At 40.6% G+C, this 21,697-nt stretch overlaps 5 protein-coding genes across 5 annotated transcripts; 2 read left to right on the forward strand and 3 right to left on the reverse strand.

The window, feature by feature from the left end:
• Positions 1–3,139: 3,139 nt before the first annotated feature.
• Positions 3,140–7,833, forward strand: si:dkey-88e18.2 (interleukin-12 subunit beta). The gene is made up of 8 exons (XM_047592699.1): positions 3,140–3,198; positions 3,506–3,587; positions 3,703–3,960; positions 4,137–4,239; positions 4,364–4,554; positions 4,892–5,040; positions 5,157–5,267; positions 6,896–7,833. The coding sequence occupies exons 1-8, from the start codon at positions 3,196–3,198 to the stop codon at positions 7,031–7,033; spliced, it is 1,035 nt and encodes a 344-aa protein (XP_047448655.1). The 5' UTR covers positions 3,140–3,195; the 3' UTR covers positions 7,034–7,833.
• A 458-nt stretch (positions 7,834–8,291) lies between these two features.
• LOC125012482 (protease-associated domain-containing protein 1-like) lies at positions 8,292–11,258 on the forward strand. Its single transcript, XM_047592458.1, has 5 exons — positions 8,292–8,516; positions 8,731–8,831; positions 8,923–9,032; positions 10,517–10,684; positions 10,779–11,258. The coding sequence occupies exons 1-5, from the start codon at positions 8,441–8,443 to the stop codon at positions 10,897–10,899; spliced, it is 576 nt and encodes a 191-aa protein (XP_047448414.1). The 5' UTR covers positions 8,292–8,440; the 3' UTR covers positions 10,900–11,258.
• An 82-nt stretch (positions 11,259–11,340) lies between these two features.
• On the reverse strand, positions 11,341–15,581 carry LOC125012479 (trace amine-associated receptor 5-like). Its single transcript, XM_047592456.1, has one exon. It carries the CDS (start codon positions 15,574–15,576, stop codon positions 14,689–14,691), a length of 888 nt encoding a protein of 295 aa, XP_047448412.1. The 5' UTR covers positions 15,577–15,581; the 3' UTR covers positions 11,341–14,688.
• Positions 15,582–17,750: 2,169 nt separating this feature from the next.
• Positions 17,751–19,815, reverse strand: LOC125012481 (trace amine-associated receptor 5-like). The gene has a single exon (XM_047592457.1). The coding sequence runs from the start codon at positions 18,644–18,646 to the stop codon at positions 17,759–17,761; it is 888 nt and encodes a 295-aa protein (XP_047448413.1). The 5' UTR covers positions 18,647–19,815; the 3' UTR covers positions 17,751–17,758.
• LOC125012478 (olfactory receptor 4K17-like) lies at positions 19,809–21,418 on the reverse strand. The gene is made up of 2 exons (XM_047592455.1): positions 20,363–21,418; positions 19,809–20,294 (listed from the first exon to the last, which is right to left on the reverse strand). The coding sequence occupies exons 1-2, from the start codon at positions 21,235–21,237 to the stop codon at positions 20,246–20,248; spliced, it is 924 nt and encodes a 307-aa protein (XP_047448411.1). The 5' UTR covers positions 21,238–21,418; the 3' UTR covers positions 19,809–20,245.
• Between the last annotated feature and the right edge of the window lie 279 nt (positions 21,419–21,697).

The following is a 21,697-nucleotide window of genomic DNA, read 5'->3' on the forward strand; positions in this document are numbered from 1 at the left end:
CAGGTTATTGGGAAATTTACATTATATCTTTAAAAGGGAACCACAAGCTTGCGGTTTAGTCTGTGCCAACACATAATCCTGGTTCTCTAATTATTAACCAGTAGTACACATGCCAATATACTAGAGAAAGTAAAATGCTGTTTGTTGTTTAAGGAAAGCTACACATGAGTTTAGTAAGTATAGGTCAGAGGTAGCCAGACAGACACTCCAACACAATTTAATATTATGTGACCCTTTCTAAAACTGTAAATGGCAGCAGTTTCTGTGCAACTGAAAACGTGTCTGCTCCATCACACCAACAGGACTGTGTTTCAAACGCAGACCAGTGTTGGTTGTCTTGACAGCAAGTGTCAATATCAAGTTTATTTTTAAATCAAAATTTAGCACATCTTCTCGAACAGTGTTTCAGATCCGTGTGTCATAGTGAAACCTGAATTAACCCTTTAGTTGCTACAATGGGGGGTCATTGTCGCTTGTTGTATGTGCGCCGATCAGACATAACATTATGACCACTGACAGGAGAGAAAAATAACCTTGACCATAGAGACCCCTTCATGGCCTGCAACACTATGACGTCATGATGTTAACGTGGAGCGTGGGGCGAACGCTGTCACTTTCACAACCCATGAAAATGTCGTCTTGCTGTATTTTCGGCTTCTAAAACCGAAAAATGAAAAACACTAACTTGAAGTTTTATCATCTACCAGCAGTCGTAGACAACTTTGGTTTGGCATTGGTGATAAACATAAGGGAGTGGAGTGAGACAACAGGCACACTTCATAAAAGGTCAGATTAATATGTGAAACGTCATCAGTTTAGCCTGGATAACATCATGTGTTAGACTAAATCGTGACTGAAATTATGTTAAGTTAACCCTTATTCAGGGGATTCTTGTTACATATTCATGCTAATGCTAACCGCTAGTTAACGAGATCTGTTGCCCAAACAAGGGTTGAATGAGGTCAGCTGGACTTGTAGCATTTCTTGAAGACGTTTCGCCACTCATCCGAGTAGCTTCTTCAGTTCTGATAAACTAGAGGGAAATTGAGGTTTAAATAGGAAAAACTCTGTGGTCAAACTTGCTTGACCAGAAACTGGAGTCACTCATTTCCATAATGACTGGTACTTACCTGTCCTTGAATGGGGGGAACTGTGTGCGTAGGCTACTTACCCTATGAATAGAGCTCTGACGAGGCTCAAGGTGTGAACGGTGTTGAAATTTCTCGGGGACAGAAGTCAAACCCGAATTGTAAATAGATGGTAAATTAAATCTCAGTCCACGTCCTCTGTTTAGAGAAAGTTTTTCCACTTTAACATAGATCTGTTGCGTCCAGTTAAGCCCTGACCCTCAAAATACATCACATTGTTTACAAACTGTGAAGAGGTCTGTCTATTGTAGCAGTGCAATGTTATGCTCATGTCCATTCTCTGATGAGTCAGAGCACAAGGGAGACGTACACGGTATTAGGAAACGGTCATAATGTTGTGCCTGGTTGGTGTAATTCACTAAATCTCTGATGGAAACGTTAACAACAAGCTATGATTATCAAAAGGTTATATTTGCAGAAGTGGTTTTTACATCAACACGATTGTGACCCTATCTCTGACATGACAGGCAATCGAGAATTCTGCTGTTCAGTGTATACTTCTCAGTATGCAGTGACACACTTTTGAAGTGATATGCAGTGAGGTTGTTCACCCCTTCCTGGGGTAGCATCTCTGTTATCTGACCTGAAGCGAACTCTGCGCTCAGCATAGCGCTGGATAGAGTGTGAACTGAAAGAAAAAACTGAATGCGTGAACATGTTTTCAATTCTTGAGTTATAAGAAATTAACTCTTCAAACTGACTGGGACTTTTTGACTTTGTTCCTACCTGTTATTTAGAGGAAAGTCAGTTAGCTGACTCAAATCCATTGTATAACTTAAAACTAATATAACAATTAAGATGTTTCACTACTGGTAAATAAAAAGTGACAGGATTGAACTGAATCAAACTGGAAGTTCAGTGGTGTAAAATATGTCGAGGCTGTGACACGCACGACACGTTTTCTACCCCCATAGGAGATATAATATAGGATTGTAGTTTTTTAGTATATATATATATATATGAGGATGTCGGCAGACTGTCTAACTGCACACAAAAAAAACCTCATCAAGACTTTAAGGAACTGAAATCTCAACCCGTCTATTTCCGTTTACATGACCCAACAGGTTTCACAGAACTGCAGATGCAGTCTATTTTCAAGCAAAAGCAAAAAAGGAAAACATTGATGGCAAATACTAACTCTGTCCTCCAGAATGGGTACTTCACATGACACAAGCGTGTGATAAATGGTCAGTAAGTGAGAGGAGAAAACAAAATGTGTTTTTCAAATGAAGACTAAACATCCGACTCTGACATGGTTGACATTTGGCTCAACGAGACTGGGTTGCCCCTACATGACTAATGGGCAGGGAAAGTCCTGATATCTGTCCCTCTCTTGTCCCGCATGAAACGCGTGTTAATCTTCTAAGGAATAAATTTCCTCTCAAATTGTGAGGAAAACATGAATGTTGTATTTCGCAAAGCTCAGGTTGATATGTTCAAACTGGTTTCGCTGAGTGACTAACACTCCCAAAGCCAAAAATAAAAAGCAAAAAAATATCTGAAAAAAAAAAACCCACAATCAGTGTTTTTTTGTGTGTGATTAAAAAAGTGGATTAATAATAAGAAAAGTGTGCGTGTTTGTTTATTTGTGTGTGGGTGCGTGTGTCCTGTTTGTATAATTCCATATATGTTAATTAGAAAAGGTGCCTTTCACATGCAGCGTTTCGCGGCAGTATTTCTCCATGAAAGTTGAGGGCAACCCCCCTACCTCAGTCCACACCCACACATTTTTTATCTCTATCGCTCAGTCCGTGGCATTCGAAACTCACAGTTAACGTGTTTATGAAATATAACATGCAAAACAGTATAGAGGAAATACGCAGCCCCTATGCTCTCAGAGCGATCTTATCTCACTGCTATATCGGTCAGTTTCTGTCTCACCTTCAAAGGTGTTAAAACAGTAGTAATGACGATGATGATGCAAGCAGCTCAGCCCTATAAAATTATGCTCAGTGAGTAGTCGGAGCATACAACCATCAGGATTGACACGGACGAACTTCTGCTCTCGCTTTTTTCAGAGCCTCACTTTCAGCATAACTCCATCCAGATGGTAAGTACTAACTACTGAGATTCAAAGCAAGGAATTAGATGCATGATGTACCACTATTTAATGATTAATCAGTTCATTTCAGTTCAGTTGTTGTGGCATTATACTGTGTATTGGTAGTAATAGAACCCGGAGAAAATCACCACTGTTGTTCTTCTTGTCATTTTGAATTGTAACACATTTTCTAAATTAAATACATTTAGACGTCTGAAATGTTCCATAAACAGATTTATGCTTTCTTCGCCAAGTGAAACTGAAATACGCAATACTGACGAATAACAGGGTAATTAATCACTTTTTAATCCCCCAGAAGACCCTGTCTCTGTGGATATTTGGGCTCCTGTGCGCCAGCCTCACAGGAGTACATGGACTCAGCGACTTTCCAAAAAACTGTATGTCTCATTCATGTTCTAGGAATAATAAATTTTAGCTTTTCATAAGTGTTTCTAAGTCCTGACATGATCATGTATTTATTTTCATGTATGCGCGTTCCTACCTGTCATGTAGATGTGGTGGCAAAAAGGGGCCATGAGGCTTCGGTCACAGTGAATTGTCATACAGAGACCGATGGACCTGTCACGTGGAAGTTGGGAGACACACCGGTAGAGGAAACGGGTTTTGAGGACAGCATCATGCAGGACGGTCTAAAACTGGTCATCTCAGATGTGGAGTCACCCATGTTGGGAGAATACAGCTGCTGGAGAGGAGAGAAGATGTTGTCATCCACCCATGTGCTGCTGGAGAACGACCTGGATGAAGACTTTGGTGAGTTTCTCTTATATTATTTGTTGTTCTGTTGACAGGAAAGTCTCAAAGCGACAATCTAACATCGCTTATATACAGTCGGCGCAGCGCTAACAGAGACAATTTTTAGTCTGATACAGAAAGTTAACACATACTGTAATACCCAATCTTTTTCCATTACAAATTTATCTCTGTAGATTCTCTCCTCACTTGTCGAGCAAAGTCCTATGACTGCAACTTCACCTGCGTCTGGTCCCAAAAAGAGTACACAGCGGTGCGCCTTGGACTGGGAAGCGACTGGTAAAGAAAAAAAGCAAAGACAAATTTTAGTGAAGAAGTCAGAAGTGCTGCACACAATGTTTAAAGCCACACCTTTTTTTGAGTTTCATACTCCTTTTCATCCAGTGTCTGTTTGCTTCTGTAGCAGCCAAGGGCTGAGGTCATGCGACTGGGTCAGCAGCAGTGACCAGCTCCCGGACGGGGGATTCCAGTTTGAGCTGTCCCACACCCTCTCACCATATGCTGAGGAAAGCAGTATGCTGGAACTCACTGCTGAGGCCATCAGCTACCTGACAGTCCTCAAGAGAACCAGGAGATTTTATCTCAGAGACATTGGTGAGCTGAGTAAAACTGAGCCACTTCAAAGGAGTTCGTTAGAAGATTATCACTTAAAGAGCCTCTTTTGAAACGTTCACAGGCAAGGCTAAAGGCCAACACTGATTTTAAAGGTTACATTGTAATAAAATAAGTTTAGTCATCAAGTTCACAAGACACTTTGCTCAGTGAAGCAACTTTAAAGTGAAGCGGGAAGTATATGTAACTGCACAACAATAACATGTAAAAGAAAGGGAAAGAAGGCAGCTGTTTGCAGGCATTTCACAAAATCCTTTTTTCCAGTTCTTTTGTTGTGTATCAACATGGTCATTTTTTTTTACTGTTGCACCCACTCCAGTTCAACCAGACAGTCCCACGATTGCCAGGTGTCAGGTGGTGGAGCCCGACCTGAATGTGACCATTGACCCCCCGTCCAGCTGGTCGATCCCTCACAGCTTCTTCAGCCTGGAGCATGAGATTGAATACGTGTACAAAGACAACGGCGAGGTATGCGCAGCCTTGCACAGACACAAAATCTAGTCAAGTCTAAATGTTTGTCGTTCTCAACGTTTCTTTCTGTGTCTCTGTCTCTCTCTCTCTCTGTGTCTCATGTCTGGCTTCAGACTGGACGTTCTTTCTCGACCCTGATACCGAAGAGGATCAGCAAGCTGAGGGTCCGCTCCAGAGACTCACTGGTGTTCTCATCCTGGAGTCAGTGGACTCCCTGGAAAAATGTAACCTACTGAAATTATTTGAGCCTAGTGCTGTCAGCTCTTGCTCTTTCTATGTTCTTACATGTCTGCGGTGTCCTCTCATGTCCTCCCTCCCTGTTTTTCATATTGTTTTCCTGTCCCTGTTTGGGAATTTCACACACTGATGGCCAGGAGATAACACACCTCTCACCAAGCTTATTTACAGAACTGTAGTACAACACACACTCATTGTTCATCTTATTTATGACCACACTCTAACTGTAAAACTATTTATTTATACTATTTGTATATATATTTATTATTTATTTGAACTCATACACACAAAAAGTAAAGCAAACACCATTGTAGACTGTAGAAATTGTAAAGGATTTGAAACTGTAGCCCTACTGACCAGTTTCAAGTCCTTGTGAGGAGAAAATGTAGACACTAAACATCTGTACACTGTTAGCTTCCAAGAATATTCAGCATTCAGTATGAAACTGTATCAGTTGGTGTCTGATGTGGTTTCATAGGTTTCTGTACTTTTGTCCTTTTTAAGGACGTTCATATCTACATAATCGACAATTCAGCAACAATCAACGGTTAACGTAACAAACAAACTGGTAGAATGCCAGTGTAGTGACCTTAGACAGACTTTCATACAGTGTTTATTTTTTGTCCTTTGTGTTGGTGTTTCTGTGTATTTTGGTGGTTTGCCACAGTGCTAAACAAATGGCTATTAAAAGAGCTTTGTGCTTCCTTCCTCATATGTGCACGCTCCTTCTTCATTTATGTGTTGCTCATTTCACGCATACAGACGATGACAAACAGAAGTTTCCATTTAATGTAAATTCAATTTATCCTATGGGATAAATAAAGTATCTATCTATCTATCTATCTATCTATCTATCTATCTATCTATCTATCTATCTATCTATCTATCTATCTATCTATCTATCTATCTATCTATCTATCTATCTGTCTGTCTAATATTAGAAACATGAGGGTGCATACTGTGCAGTTTAATGATACTTAACCAAGTCGTACACATAAATGAACGTCCGAGATTCATTTTTTGACAATGACATGTAACACGGAAGAAGTATTTTTAAAAGTAAAAGCTGTTTTATATACACACAATCAGATGCTTGTACTTTTAGAGGGTAGAGGCTTACAGAACAGTAGAACATGTTTATGCCCCCCCCACACACACACACTCACACACAACATTAGCTGTCAGATACAGTGTTATATTTTCAGTTTTGACACATTAATAGCATCATCAGCAATGAACTTGTGCCATTACCCTCTGGAGCTTATTAAAGCAAACAAGGAAGTAAAGCAAAGTTCCATTGACTGGTAATATTTTCCATTCATATCCCCTTAATAATGTAAGCAAACTGATGTCCCACTAAAATACTCCTGAAAATGAAAAGTAAATGAACATACTTGATGACCGCTTGTCAATAAGGGAAGTGAAATAACGTGTCTTATAATCGCCAAAGTTAAACACTTAAGTACGATAATAGGAATATGTTTGGATATTCACGTCTAGAACTTGCGAGGGCAAATTGACTTTTACATTTCAAAGTTTGTTAAGGCTTAAAGCGTTACTCGTTTAACTTTCAGATAATCGTCTCAGACCCTAACCTGTCGTGAACTTGTTGCAGGTGAAAAAGAACCCTTGCCATTGCAAAAATCCGGAGAAAAACTGCTGTCCAGAGATGCCGCCTGGGTACATGTACAACTGCAAGAAGAGAAGGAATAGAAAAAGAGCTAAAAATGCTGAGCAGAGTAAAACATTTTAAAAAGAATATGCTCACTAGGACTGTGGACATTTTGGGATTGGTGTAAAAATGTTTGTGCTGTTTATATACAAAGTAATCAAGCATTGATATGTTGGGACAGTTTCAAGAATAATATCCTGGACATGGTAGGTGTTTTATAGGGGATTTCTACATGCTGTAAGCTGAAGCATGACAGGATTTCCTCTTACTCAGCCCAAATGTCTCTTGTTTGTGATTTAACCTCAGTTGCTCACCTTCCCAGCTAAACACGCAACAAACAAATACTACCTTTGTGAAGGTCTCGATGTTTAGTTTTGGTTAAAATTGTCCTTCAGTTAAGTCAATATTAGGCATTTTCTACTTCGTATGGAAGGTGGATTTGTGGGATTTGTTTAAAATTTGACACCTTTACGTGTATCACAGTATTGTATTTATTCTGCATATTCTTCACAGAAGATGTTTAGACTTGGACTTTGGACTTGTCAGAGTAGAAAAAGTGTAGGAATAGATGAGAAAGGGGATAATGACTAGATTCTATTTATGCGGTTTCAGAGTCCTAGCATTGAGTGTGAAGGCTCAGTTTGAGACTGTTACGATGCTTAATGGGACACACTATGAGTAGAAAAACAAATATTTGCAGTTAAACTCCAGAAACAGTAATACTTACATGTTTTTTGTTTGTTTATTTGTTTTTTGTTCATGAAATAGCCAAAATACTGTTATTATATGTTTTTATTTATATCTGCCGACACAATGTTTTGTGGAACTTGTATACTGTGAATTATTCAAGCAATTTGTAATTAAAGGACATTATTACTGAAGCATCAAGTGTTTTGGCCCTTTCTTGTGAACACTTATAAAGTCTAAAAGCTTCTTTATATTTGTCATGTGGTTTGGTTAGCTGGTACATGGTACATTTTGGTTTGACTTGGTAACAACTACGAAAGCAGAAGTTAATTTCAAACCATTTTTATCTATTGCTGTGTTAAACCGGTCCAACTGGTTTCGGAAGTCTTGAGGTCAAGAGACGCCCAGCACCAAGTAATAGTCAGGCAGGTACACAACCTCCTAAAAGAACCACAACATGTTTTCACGCATTAGTTTTTTAGCCAAATTATATATATATATATCATGTCATTGGAAAAGTAGTACTTAATGGACCTAATGATTATGAAATCCTGCGCAAAAAAAAAGAAAAAAAAGAAAGAAAAGCCGAAAAACACAGTCCTGCAGCCGCCTGTCACGTTAATGCGTGTTTGCACTGTACGCATGCGCAAGAAAAGCCACCCGGAAGTGGCTTCCAGCCTGTTGGTCTGTTGTTCAGTATCAGATGCACAGCTAGAAATGGACCCCACGCCGTACTCTAATTTAAACCCACGCTGAAGTCGCGTCTGTGTTGCGTGGTGGAGGCCTACAAATGTCTTGAACATGGCAAATGTGGCTCGGACGGCAGCTTTACTTTTATACCTGTTTAGTGTTTTCATGCAGTTCAGCCGCCTGACAGGTGAGCACAATAAAATCATTATTCACTTGGCTAATGGTGCGGTTTAGCCGCAGGAGTCGGTTTATATCGTGTGACTATTGGTCACTTGCTAGGTCCAGACGTGGAATTTCCATTTCATGTCACCCCGTTGTGGTTGACCAGCAGTGGCTGTAATGAAACCCTTCCGGTATCGACCAAAGCCTATGTGTGAGTTTTCTTTTCTACACGTCTTCAGGTCTCGGGGTTAATGAACTGCTGTATTTCCGGGTCATCAGTCCCGAGGAAATAGGGTACATCTTCAGTGCAGCTCCTGCTAAAGATTTTGGAGGAGTTTTCGTGAGTACCGTGAATTGTTTCATCAAGTGTCCAGTGCATGCAATCACTCTCACATTCTGTTAAAATTCGCCTTCACTCCTCTATTCCTAAGACTTCATCTTATGACGAGATCTTTCTTGTCCCCGCGGACCCTGCTGATGGCTGCTCGGACATGAAACACACAGAAAACATTCAGGGACAAGTAATCCTGGTGGAGAGGGGGTATGTGCACACGCTTCAGCACACAGACTATGTGAACACAAACCAGTTGCGAAATCTGGGATCAAACCAGTTAAACGGCGCAGAGATAGGAAATGAATTAGGTTAAAGCCTGAGATTCAGCTATAAGAAAGAAAAGCTTACAACTAAGGTAACTAAGGTAATATGCTTCATTGTTAGGGACACAGATCAAGAGAAGCATCAGGAATAATAATTAAAAAAAAAAAAAAAATGCAATATTTATTGTCACTCTCATTAACTCTGTTCAAGTTTTGTCAGAACCCATTCATCCACATCTGAGTACAGTTTATTAGAACCTATTCTTAAGCCGGGTCATACGTGGCGTCTACACTGCATAACACACACAAGATGTTGATGTCAAACACTCTTAACCTCAAAAGTAGCTTTGTTATTGGATCATAAATGTATTAAGCGGTTTGTCCACCTCCTTGTCACATGGAGTCTCTAATATAAAGGCAGTCAACCTTTATATTCCTGTCTCCCATGAGCCCTTGTGTGAATTATGGGCATGACTTCTAGTATGAACCAGAATCCGTACTTGTTTACATGCTTACTATGCGGGATAAGTCCATTTTCTATGACTAAACCATGGGAAACTCCAGCTGTCGCAGTTCAAACTTGACAACGTTACAATCCAGCTGCCTACTAATGGGAAAGGAGTAAAAGGAGTGGGAGGATGACATGAAAAAGTGGTCAAATATAGTATACAGTAGTATTTTTAGCCGTCACTTCGCACGATAAGGCAGTGAACAATCTTAAAAGGTATGAGGCACTAATGTACTTGCATAACAATAAGGTCTGTGCTGAAATTATGGCATTTTTAGGTTAATACTGACCAGCAATTTGTTCATCAACAGTTGAACAACTGTTCTGAAAGAGGTAATACTACATGTTGCCTGACTAATATTACAGTGCTGTGTCCTCCACACACATGAAATCATTCCTGCTGATGTTCACTGATACTACTGTCAATCGTCCTTAGCGCCCGGTGCTAAGAGAAGAGAAAGAAAGAACGAAAGGAGAAAGGGGAAAAACACACCACATTTTACACATACAAACTACATTTCACACATGCACCTAGTGCACCTAGTGCACCTAATTCCTTTTAAAACACAGAAAAAATGAAAACAGTCAAATGTTCAAATAAAGCGCTACGGGAAATGAAACCCGCGACAAATCAGTGGCTCATTGGTGTCTCACCGGAAGTAGCACCCACAGTCGTTTCTACATCAGCACCTCCCGGAATAAGATGGATACTGTGCTAGTGAAATTAACTAATGTAGGTTAAGAATCATAGGGGACACAGAACAAACAATAGTTTCTCACACTCAGGTGTTACACAGTTACTTATATGCGGAGATAGTTTGCAAATGAAATTATGCCCGTTAAACCTTTTTATGACCTGTGTTTGTAGCACATCTTGAAATAGTTTTTCACACCTCTTTGTATTTTTTTGGGCACCCCAGAGGTTGCTCCTTCGTACAAAAGGCTCGGCACGTGGAGGAAGCGGGAGGGAAGGCTGTTCTGATCGCTGATAACGCTGAGGACAATGACAGTCAGTACCTTGATATGGTCACCGATGGAAGCACTGCCAAACCGAGCATACCTGCTCTGTTCTTGCTGGGCCGCGATGGGTAAGACGGAGACAAAAAAATAATTCAGACCAGTTTTATTTAAGCATTAATTTAACATCAGAATTAACTGCTGCTCCTCCTCCATGTGTCACAGGATGATGATCAGGCGATCTCTTCAGAGACAATCACTGCCCTGGGCCGTCATTTCAATTCCTGTCAATGTCTCAGCTCTGGCATCATTCCCATTCAAGCAGCCCCCATGGACGCTTTGGTAGAAATTACTCACCCACCTCTTCACCCACTTCTCGCGCAGTAAATAATCTCTCATCAGTGCTTACGTTGTCAACAGTAATAATACATCCTCTCAAAGGAAATTTGTGGTCATAGTCAACCAAATTCACGCACTCCGGGTGACTAGTCAATAAACCTCACACATATACACATGATAAGATCACCCTCTCGGTCAAGTAAGTGGAAAATTTTGATGGGTACAACACAAATAGAGTCTTCTGTCTGGTCAAATTGTAGAATTTCCTGTTTATCTGCTTTAACCTTTAACTGTGGGCGGCTCCCTGATGAGAAATGGACATTCATTCTCTTAATAAATGGAAAATGAAACTTTTGCATAAACAAATACCATGTATTACATTTCGTAGTTATCCAGACAGCTTCACAACACATGTACATTTTTTTTTTTATCTGCTTCTGCTTTTCTTAGCACACATGCACATTTTCAACACCGTGCCAGGAGAATGTGTTTAGATCAGTTCATATAAGCAAGAGGAGAAGGGAGACAAAACAGCCTTGCTCAATATAAGAAGACACAACCTTTAATTATATTTTAGAGACATGACATAAATTGTTTAAATGTGTTTTCCTGCTCAGAGTAACCTGGAGTGCAGTTCTTGTAAAGCTCAGAGTAGTAACGGGTAGTGTAGGTGATCCTGTATTACTTGTTCTCTTAAAATTTACAAACTGGCCACAGTATTTTGCATTCTTTACATTCTTTGTGAACAAAGTGGTCTGTTGAAAACTGAGAAGATTGCATTGGTAGCAAGAATAATTATTAACAGTGATTACAACAACAACAATCAAAAGAGGAGTCTGTATTTGTGCAGCGGTGAACAGCAGCCCTGCAATATCAGAAAAATCACTTCCAGTCTCTGGAAAATAGAAGATTTTAGTATCGTGTCTGCATTTACTGCCTTACTGCATCATGTTTATTTATTTATTCCTAACTAAGAAGATGGATAAAGCATGTGATTTGTGTATTAGACTGACCCAAAAAGTACCACATCAGTCATGATTCTCAACCGTTGATTTCTCAAAGTTGTGCAGCTTTGGAGTTTTAGAGCAATTTCAAAGAATTCCAGGTTTACCAAAACCATCTTCAGTCCCCTATTTATCAGCCCGAATTACATCACAGGTATTTTCCATGTAGACATTTCTACTCTGTCTTTTGCGAAGAGAATTAATGCCAACCGAAACAAACTGTTAATATCCTAAGATCCTGTCTTAGTGCTGTGCCAGTGTTAAGTTTGTATTGTAAACCGGTTTCAGGGACATTTGAATGAAGTAGCCAAACATTGTTTTATCAGACAGGCAAATGTAGTAATCGCTAATTAGGCTACAGGTGTTGCTGATATGTATACTTTATAAACTGAGTGGAACCTTTTGGTGCTTTTTTCAGGTTTTATACCTAATTAAAACCCTAATGTTGCCGTCAGCTTAGTTAAAAAATAAATAAATACAAATGTGCATGTTTAGATGTTTGTTATTATATGTCTTCAAATTTAAGTACAATCTCTTGCCAGTTCATTACTATAGCAGTCTTATCTTCATCAAGATTACGGCAATTAGTGTTCAAAACAACTGAAAGCTGGTGATTCATTTGTGTTTTCAGTCTGGAGGCTGGTGGTTGTGGTTTGTGGTGCTATTGAATTGTATTGCGCTGTTCTTGAATGTGTTCCTATTATTTTGACTACCTTCTTTTAGTCTGTGGACTATAGGCTAAATAACAGGAAGCAGTTTAACTACATCTACCTCTTAAACTATCGAGTGGGTTTGACTATACCATCATTCTTTTCCTTGTTCAGATGTCCTATTAATAATGCAGTTACTTGAAAAGGTCATATTTAATTCAAACACTGTTAATGATAAACAGAGAAATGCTGATGAAGCGAGAAAGGGTGGCACATGGTGACGTATCGGTCGAACTGGGGGAATAAAACCGTCGCGGTGTTAACCCAGAGGGAAGGAGGCAGAATGTAATCGGTAACGTTTTTAGACGGGACGCACCCACTTTGTGAAGGGATATTTGTAGAAAATACTGCCGCCGGGCAGGGTGTCACATGTGCTCGTGTTGGGCATGAAGAGAAGCCGGGTTGGTATTAAGATCGGCAGCGTGGTGGTGACACCGCACGCAACACAACCGGCCACCGCCACGGTGCTCGCCCTGGACAAGGCGTTGAAATGTGGAAATAGAAATAAAGTAGTGCCCCGGACTGTTAACGTCCACGCTCAGAGGGTGAGATGAGCGTGATGTGAGACTCTGAATTGCGACACTGGCTGCATATATGCAGATCCAGTGGTTTTAAAGTTGTAGTGTTTTTTCGTAGATGATTGGATGACGCGTAGGAGGCGAGTGACAGACTAGAAACCGATAATAATGACGCCCTGTCTGTTCTTTTCCCATGTAATGATTTATTATTTAAAAGATAATTGCATTTGATACACGTTTCTTTTTTCATCACATTGTGGAAAGTAAATAACGATAACTTGCGTGGAGCTGACCGTGGTTCTGAACCACTGCTTTTTGTTTTCTGAGGAGTAGAATTTAGACTGTAGGACTGGTTCCCTACGTGCCTTTGAGCAAAGAAAATACCCTCCATAGACTTCCCCACAGCTCCAAGTGGATGAATTAAATCCAGAGGCATTTCATTACTTTTTCTGTTATTTTCCATCAGTTAGTTTAATGTGTCCGTTCTTTTTCTTTTATATGTGAGGAAGCTTGAAAGCCTCTTTGTAGAATTCAGCCATTCAGCATTTACAGCAAATGTTTCATCCACGATAAAGATCTTCACGAAATGTACCTTAATGTTATTTTGATTTAAAAAACCACAGCGACTTGTTAATAATGAACCATGAAATCATTTTGTATTGATTTTCATAGATGATTGAATGACGCGTAGGAGGCGAGTGACTGGCTAGAAACCGACAATAAAACTGTAAATAAAACTGTAAATAGTTTCAAGGTATGGGCATATTATTAAGATGCATCATTCCATGTGGACAATCTTGAAAAATAGATGCGCGAAAAACGTTTCAGTTGCGCTTCGCTGACCGAGCTCTTGGGGAAATATTAAGTAGCATGTGTTCAAACTTTACAGTTACTCACTTTACAGCTACAGGAAAACAGCACCGTTTACTCAACATGTTTGAAAATACACCTATTCTCTTCAGCACCACGCACCGTGGACAGGGCAGCGGGCAAGAATGGAGCATCTTTACTCTGACTGCAAACAAAAATGGAAACATCAATAATAAAAATAACATTTTATTTTTTCTAATGCTTATTAAATCATTACATGTGGTCGTGTTAATCTGTCGGCCGAGCAGACATCATCAGATTGGACAATTTACTGAAGGCTATTTCAATTTTAATCTGAATCATGTTTCATCGGCCTCTGCTGCCAATATAAACTTCTGTTTAGCACTCATTTCTGACTAGGGCGGTATACAACTTTAAAAAAAAAAAAAAAAAGCTGTTTGGCACTGCCACCGAAACAGCAGCTAACTGACGTGTAAAACCGCTTGCAATTATGTCAAGTTTTGGTCGAAATCGTTCAGGGAGACAGAAAGAGGCAGAGGGACCGAGCTGTCAAAAATCACAGATGTTAATGCAGATTGTATCAGTGCAGTCTTCATGGTCCTTGTTATTTCCAGTAATTATTGGGGTACCTTCCCATTACAGGAGCCGACTCTAAAGGAAAGGAAATGAGAAATATCACAGATGTGCGTGTGCACGTGAATGCATTGAACCGTGCGTGCAGAGCCTGCTACTGTTACCTCTTCTTGCATCGTGGGCACAGTCTGCCCCACACTGTCTTCTTCATGGCTTCTCTCAGAGCCGGACTCCCCCAGATATACACGGACGGCGTGCACACGGCGTTGAAACGAGCCATGATGGCGAAAAGGTTGGTGGCCTCGTTCCTAAAAGTCAGCCCTCCTCCCATCAAAAATCTAACGACGATATTAACAAAAGAGGGGCACCACAACACCAGGAAGCTTATGACAACGAATATGATAATTTTCAACGATTCTTTCTTGCTTTCTTTCTCGGCGCTGGGAGGATCTCTCTCGACCTGGTACCTGGCCACAACATACAGTTTGATGGTCATGACCACTTTTGTCAGCACGATCAGCTGAAACAAGACGATGCTGAAGACGTACATCTGTATCGCTTTGGAAAGTGGAATAAAATTCCTGGCGAGCAAATGAGCAGAGTTGTAAACCCAGCAGTAGATGTTGATGCCTATCACCAACTGTCTTGTTATGAAGCGGCTGTAGATGTAAGGGTGGCACACGGCGAAGTAGCGGTCAAATTGCGCGAACAAAAACGTCAAAATGTTGACCCCTAGAAGTGAAGGTAAAACGTTGTAAGTTCCGTTTCTAGACGGGTACCCCTCCTGAACGTCAAACAGACCCAGATAATACACTGAAAAGCCAACTAGTGTGTCACAAATACTCGTGTTCAGCATGAAAATAAATCTGTTTTGGAGACGCAGCGCTTTGGTGGCCAAGATACCAATGACTACTGTTCCAGCTACGACAACAGTAGTTGTAGCGAACAGAAGCTGGAAAATAAAGATGAAATAGTCCTCAGGACTGTCGAAGTCCACCGAGAGAGGAACTCCTCCTGTCAGAGACCTTGTCGTGTTGGTCGGGAGCATTGTTTGTGTCTTAATGGGTCTTAAGCGGATCCATGATTTTATATGCACCGTGAATAACCAGCCTTGATCTCTTGAGATTATATGATCTCATGTTGTGTTTATCTCTTAATACGCGCGTAAAAGTCGTGTAGAGACTTAACCTTTTGAAATGTCACATATTTAATTATTTTTCCTCACATCTAACACCTTTGTTCAGATTGTGCTGAGCTGTAGTTCCCCTTTCTAATGCAGCAACGTTATGATCAAATAACAATCAGCTTATCCCATTGCAGCGTTGTTGCAAAATATGCCCAAGCCACACGGATCAGCCACAACTTTAAAACCACTGACGGGAGATGTAAATTACATTTACCTTTGAAACAATACACTAACTTAGATCAGACCAGACACCCCCAGCCCATAGCAGTGACACTCAGTGATGGCAGCAGGCATCCCCGGCAGGATGAAGCCTGACACAAACACACATAAGGGCATAACCTGTTTGGATTAAACCACATAAACCGCAGCGTGGAGCTGACCGTGGTCTGAACCACTTTAAGCCATTGAGCGTGGATACTGTTCTTTTGGCTTGCCACTCTTTTGTAGTACAAATACAGAGAACCATTGTCTAGTGGTTAGAGAACTGGAATTTAGTCTGCATGGTTCTTTCCCTATGTGCAATTGAACAAGGCCAATAACCCCCTAGACTTCCTCTAGCTGCCCACCCACAACTCCAAGTGGATGGATTAAATCCAGAGAATAAATCTCATGGATGTGTATGTATACTTGGCCCATAATGATTTACTTTTTTTTTATCATTACTTTCTTATTTTACATCAGGTAGTGTTATGTGTCGGTATCATGGAAAGCACTTTGATATTAACAACAACGAGGCTAAACATTGATTTTCTCTCAGCTAAAAGTAGAAGATCAGATTCCAAGTCTCTTTTCTTCCTCTTTGTCGGCTGTCGCAGCTCCGTGAAGATTTCTGCGGTGAAGTTAGGCCCCAAGACAAAAATAGAATTCAGCCGTTCTATACCTTTTTTCAGCAAACGTTTTATTCACAATAAACAACTTCGATGAATGTACTTTCATCTACTTTTTATTTTGATAAAAAAAAACTAAACTAAAACTCAGACTAATCACATAACACAATAATTAACAGCGATATCCATAACACTGCTTTACCTCCAGTCTGAATATTTATTTCCATCTGTATTTGTAACTGTGGTCTTACTAATTATGAACCATAACATTAGTGTAGAAATAAGATAAAATTCCAAGTAGTTTCGTGTTCTGGACATATTATTAGGATGCATCATTCCGTGAGGATAATCTTCAAAAACAGAAGCGAGAGAAACGTTTCAGTTGAGCTTCTTTTTTTAAAGCGCTCCCGGAGAAATATTAAGTAGTCTTTGTTCAAACTTTACAATTACCTACTTTGCTTTACAACTACAGGAAAACAGGAAAACAGCACCGTTTACTCAACATGTTTGAAAATATACATATTCTCTTCAGCACCACGCACCGTGGACAGCGCAGCGGGCAAGAATGAAGCATCTTTACTATGACTGCAAACAGAACTGAAAACATCAGTAATAACGACAGCATTTTAATTTTTCTAATGCTTATTAAACCATTACAGGTAGTCGTCTTAATCTGTCGGCCGAGCAGACATCATTAGATGAGACAATTTACTGAAGGCCATTTCAGTTTTAATCTGAATAATTTGCTGCGAACGAATATAAACTTCTGTTTAGCACTAGTTTCTCACTAGTGCGGTATAGAATAAAAAATTTAAAAATAAATAAAAATAGCTGTTTGACACTGCCACCGACATCAACAGCTAATTGAGGTGAAACATTAGGAAGCCTACGATCTCGTATGATCTGTTAAAGCATTTCAGAAAACAGTGCGTAAAACCTCTGACTGTATGTCAAATCATTCAGGGAGACAAAAAAAAAAAAAAAAAAGGCAGCGGGATTGATCTGACAAAACTCACAGATGATTATGTTAATGCAGATTATATCAATGCAGTCTTCGTGGTCCTTGTTATTTCCAGGAATTATTGGGGTACCTTCCCATGACAGGAGCCGACTCTGAGGGAAAGAGTCACAGATCATTTTCGTGAGCAGTGATTGTACCACTAGTGAAACATCACAGATGTGCTTGTATAGCTGAATGCGTGCAGAGCCTGCTACTGTTACCTCTTCTTGCATCGTGGGCACAGTCTGCCCCACAATGTATTCTTAATGGCCTCTCTCAGAGCCGGACTCCCCCAGATATACACGCACGGCGTGCACACGGCGTTGAAACGAGCCATGATGGCGAAAAGGTTGGTGGCCTCGTTCCTAAAACTCATCCCTCCTCCTACCACAAGTCTGATGAAGATATTAACAAAAGAGGGGCACCACAACAGCAGGAAGCTTATGACTACAAATATGATAATTTTCAACGATTCTTTCTTGCTTTCTTTCTCGGCGCTGGGAGGATCTCTCTCGACCTGGTACCTGGCCACAACATACAGTTTGATGGTCATGGCCACTTTTGTCAGAACGATCACTTGAAAGAAGACGATACTGAAGACGTACAGCTGTATCGCTTTGGAAACTGGAATAAAATTCCTGGCGAGCAAATGAGCAGAGTTGTAAACCCAGCAGTAGATGTTGATGCCTATCACCAACTGTCTTGTTATGAAGCGGCTGTAGATGTAAGGGTGGCACACGGCGAAATAGCGGTCAAATTGCGCGAACAAAAACGTCAAAATGTTGACCCCTAGAAGTGAAGGTAAAACATCGTAAGTTCCGTTTCTAGACGGGTACCCCTCCCTAACGTCAAACAGACCCAGATAATACACCGAAAAGCCAACCAATGTGTCACAAATACTCGTGTTCAGCATGAAAATAAATCTGTTTTGGAGACGCAGCGCTTTGGTGGCCAAGATACCAATGACTACTGTTCCAGCTACGACAACAGTAGTTGTAGCGAACAGAAGCTGGAAAATAAAGATGAAATAGTCCTCAGGACTGTCGAAGTCCACCGAGAGAGGAACTCCTCCTGTCAGAGACTCTGTCATGTTGGTGGGGAGCATTGTTTGTGTCTTAATGGTTCTTAAGCGGAGCCATGATTTTTTTATAAGTACCGTGAATCATCGGCTTTGATCTCTTGAGATTATATGATCTCATGCAGCGTTGTTGCAAAATATGCCCAAGATAAACCGATCGGCCACAACATTAAAACCACTGAACGGAGAAAGTAATTACCATTTACCATCTTGTGACAATACAATGTTGTGCTGGGAAACTTATGGACCTGTTACTTAGACATGTCCCACCGACCTAGAAAACCAGGACCCCACCCCATGGTAACAGCGATAGACACTCCATGATAGCAGCAGCTATCCCAAGTAGGATGCAGCCTGACACAGAAGCATTCATTTTCCCCTCAGTGGTTACAGGCTGTGCAGGCCCTGCTTCCGAGGAGCATATGCACAGAATGACCTTTTGTCTGTTTTTTACTGCAGTTTGTGGGGACGAACTGCACGAGGCATATTTACACATTAGCCCAGTTACTTCATCATGATTGACTCATAATTGACTGAGTTGCTTGGTGTAACTGTACCCAGGATGGTGCAGTGGTGTGGTGGTTAGCACTAATGCCTCACAGCTTCGGCTTCCTCCCACCATTCAGAGACATGCTTTTAGGTTAGTTGGTGATTCTAAATTGACTGTATTTGTCTTTCTCTCTCTCTCTCTCTGTTAGACCTGTTTGTTTGTTAATAGTCAATAAAAAAAAAAAAAAAGCCACGACCATGATTCAATTCATCAAACCAATAAAAGGAGGACATGTAAGGGAAAAAGTTTCTAGGTTTTATAGGGACCACATTGTTGACCAACATCACCACTTGAGGGTGCTGTAGTCTCTCTCAAACTCCAACGAAGACTCCAATCCATCCATACAACAAAGTGAGAGGCGCGTTTACTTAATATGCTAATCTGTTTAATTGCATTAATCAGAACATATATGTTTTGATGTTAAGGTTTTGCACATAAAGTACATTGATCGTGAACTATTCAAACACAACACATCGAGGAGTAAAATTCATTAGCAAGCTCAGAAGGGCCCGGTTGGTTTCTCATTGGGTCACACAATTTTAATTATAGACTTTTTATAAATCCACATATTGAGAAAAAAGACATTTTTTAACGTATTAATAAAGTTAATCTTATAAACAAAGACTTAATTAAATTGTACTGTGAAAATTTCTGAACTCAAAATGAATAAATTGCAGTCTATATCACTTTTTAATGAATGGCAGCAACCTGATTCCACTGTTTACGCACTAATTACAATAATAATAATAACAATAATAATAAAAACAGCATTCTGTACTGTAATACTGACAGGGTTTATATTAATTAGTATTATATTTAGGTTGGTGTGATTTTACACCTAACAAAAGATTTAAAAGACTTAAAACACATTAATAAACGCGTAAAGTGGAGCTCAAAGTCAGGACCAGCCTCTATGGAACAAAACAACATAATTCAGTTAAAATTTCCTTTTACTTGATAGTACCTTTACAGTGTGAATATATTTCTGTTCCTCGGCAGTCAGTACAATCTCTTGTTACCAATTCCTTGCAGAAGTCCCCGGTTAACGTAGCAACCGGGCATGTGCCGGCGAATCTTCATCTCGACTTTCCTTTACAGTTGTTCTCCACGGAACCTGAGGCGACTCTGAGAAAGAAGCGGGTTAACGGCAGCTCGTTGCACATTTACCACTGAGAGATTGTCGCGGCCCTCACCTCCTCTTGCATCCTGGAAACACTCTGCTCCAAACTGTCCTCACGATGGCTTTCCTCAGAGCCGGACTCCCCCAGATGTACACCGACGGCGTGCACACGGCGTTGAAACGAGCCATGATGGCGAACAGGTTGGTGGCCTCGTTTCTAAAGCTCAGCCCTCGTCTAAACAAAAGTCTGAGGACGATGTTAATAAAAGAGGGCCCCCACAAACACAAGAAGCTTATGACAACGAATATGATAATTGTCAAGGATTCTTTGTTGTTCTTTTTCTCGGCGCTCGGGGGGTCTCTCTCGAGCTGGTACCTGGCAACAATGTACAGTTTGACGGTCATGACGATTTTGGTGAGCACGATCACTTGTAAGACGATGACACCGGAGACGTACAGATGCACCGCTTTGGAAAGTGGCAAGGCAATTGCAACTAAAGTCTGAGAATAGACGTGAAACCAACAATAGACATTCGCAGTGATGATCACCCGCCGCGTTATGAAACGCGCGTACATGAAAGGATAACAGACGGCGAAATAGCGGTCAAACTGAGCAAACAGAAATGTCATTATGTTCACCCCCAGAAGGGAGGGCAAAATACTATAAGTCCCGTTTCTAGAGGGATACCCCTCCTGAACGTCAAACAGACCCAGATAATACACCGAAAAGCCAACCAGCGTGTCACAAATACTCGTGTTCAGCATGAAAATGAACCTGTTATTGAGGCGCAGCGGCTTTGTGGCCAAGATGGCTATCACTACTTGTCCTGCCACGAGAACAGCAGTAGTAGCGAACAAAACCTGGAAAATAAAGACGACGTAATCGACGGGGCTGTCGAAGTCCACGGACAGAGGAATTCCTGGAGATGTGATGTTGGACTGGAGCATTGTTTCTTATGTGCGGCTTGGATGTACTGTCATTATATAATTGCTTAACGAGCCCCTGCGAATAGCCAGAGGATAGTCAGTCATGCTTCTTTTATAGGCAACATGTTCCTTGAACAGTGATGTCAAAGACAAAATTACACTGCACTATGTCATCTGTTTTCTACCTGCCATCCCAGAAAGGCCTCCAGGATTACCCTGACGTGATAGCTCATGGTTAACCACACCCACCCTGGAATCAGCATCCACATCCTCACAACACGAGAACCTCATCTAAGAGTCATGTAAATACAAATCCAGGTTACACTACATAACGTTTCTTACAATTATTCTGTATTAATCTTATTTCACTCTAGCCTTAGTAATCAGCTTAGCCAGGAAAGTCAGATTCTTACTACTGTTCTGTTTTACTATTTTTCTGTGTTAATATTTTTACACTTCTTGTAAATACAAAACACTTACT

Source organism: Mugil cephalus, chromosome 8 (genome assembly GCF_022458985.1).
Source record: "Mugil cephalus isolate CIBA_MC_2020 chromosome 8, CIBA_Mcephalus_1.1, whole genome shotgun sequence".
NCBI classification, from domain to species: domain Eukaryota; kingdom Metazoa; phylum Chordata; class Actinopteri; order Mugiliformes; family Mugilidae; genus Mugil; species Mugil cephalus.

Coding starts and splice junctions, on each gene's coding strand:
- LOC125012481 (XM_047592457.1), bottom strand. CDS start 18,646: ATGCTCCCCACCAACATGACAGAGTCTCTGACAGGAGGAGTTCCTCTC.
- LOC125012479 (XM_047592456.1), bottom strand. CDS start 15,576: ATGCTCCCGACCAACACGACAAGGTCTCTGACAGGAGGAGTTCCTCTC.
- LOC125012482 (XM_047592458.1), top strand. CDS start 8,441: ATGGCAAATGTGGCTCGGACGGCAGCTTTACTTTTATACCTGTTTAGT. Junction 8,832..8,922: donor AAGATTTTGGAGGAGTTTTC/GTGAGTACCGTG, acceptor TCTATTCCTAAG/ACTTCATCTTATGACGAGAT. Junction 9,033..10,516: donor GTAATCCTGGTGGAGAGGGG/GTATGTGCACAC, acceptor TGGGCACCCCAG/AGGTTGCTCCTTCGTACAAA.
- LOC125012478 (XM_047592455.1), bottom strand. CDS start 21,237: ATGCTCCAGTCCAACATCACATCTCCAGGAATTCCTCTGTCCGTGGAC. Junction 20,295..20,362: donor TTTCCAGGATGCAAGAGGAG/GTGAGGGCCGCG, acceptor CTTCTTTCTCAG/AGTCGCCTCAGGTTCCGTGG.
- si:dkey-88e18.2 (XM_047592699.1), top strand. Junction 4,240..4,363: donor CTTGGACTGGGAAGCGACTG/GTAAAGAAAAAA, acceptor TTGCTTCTGTAG/CAGCCAAGGGCTGAGGTCAT. Junction 4,555..4,891: donor ATTTTATCTCAGAGACATTG/GTGAGCTGAGTA, acceptor CACCCACTCCAG/TTCAACCAGACAGTCCCACG.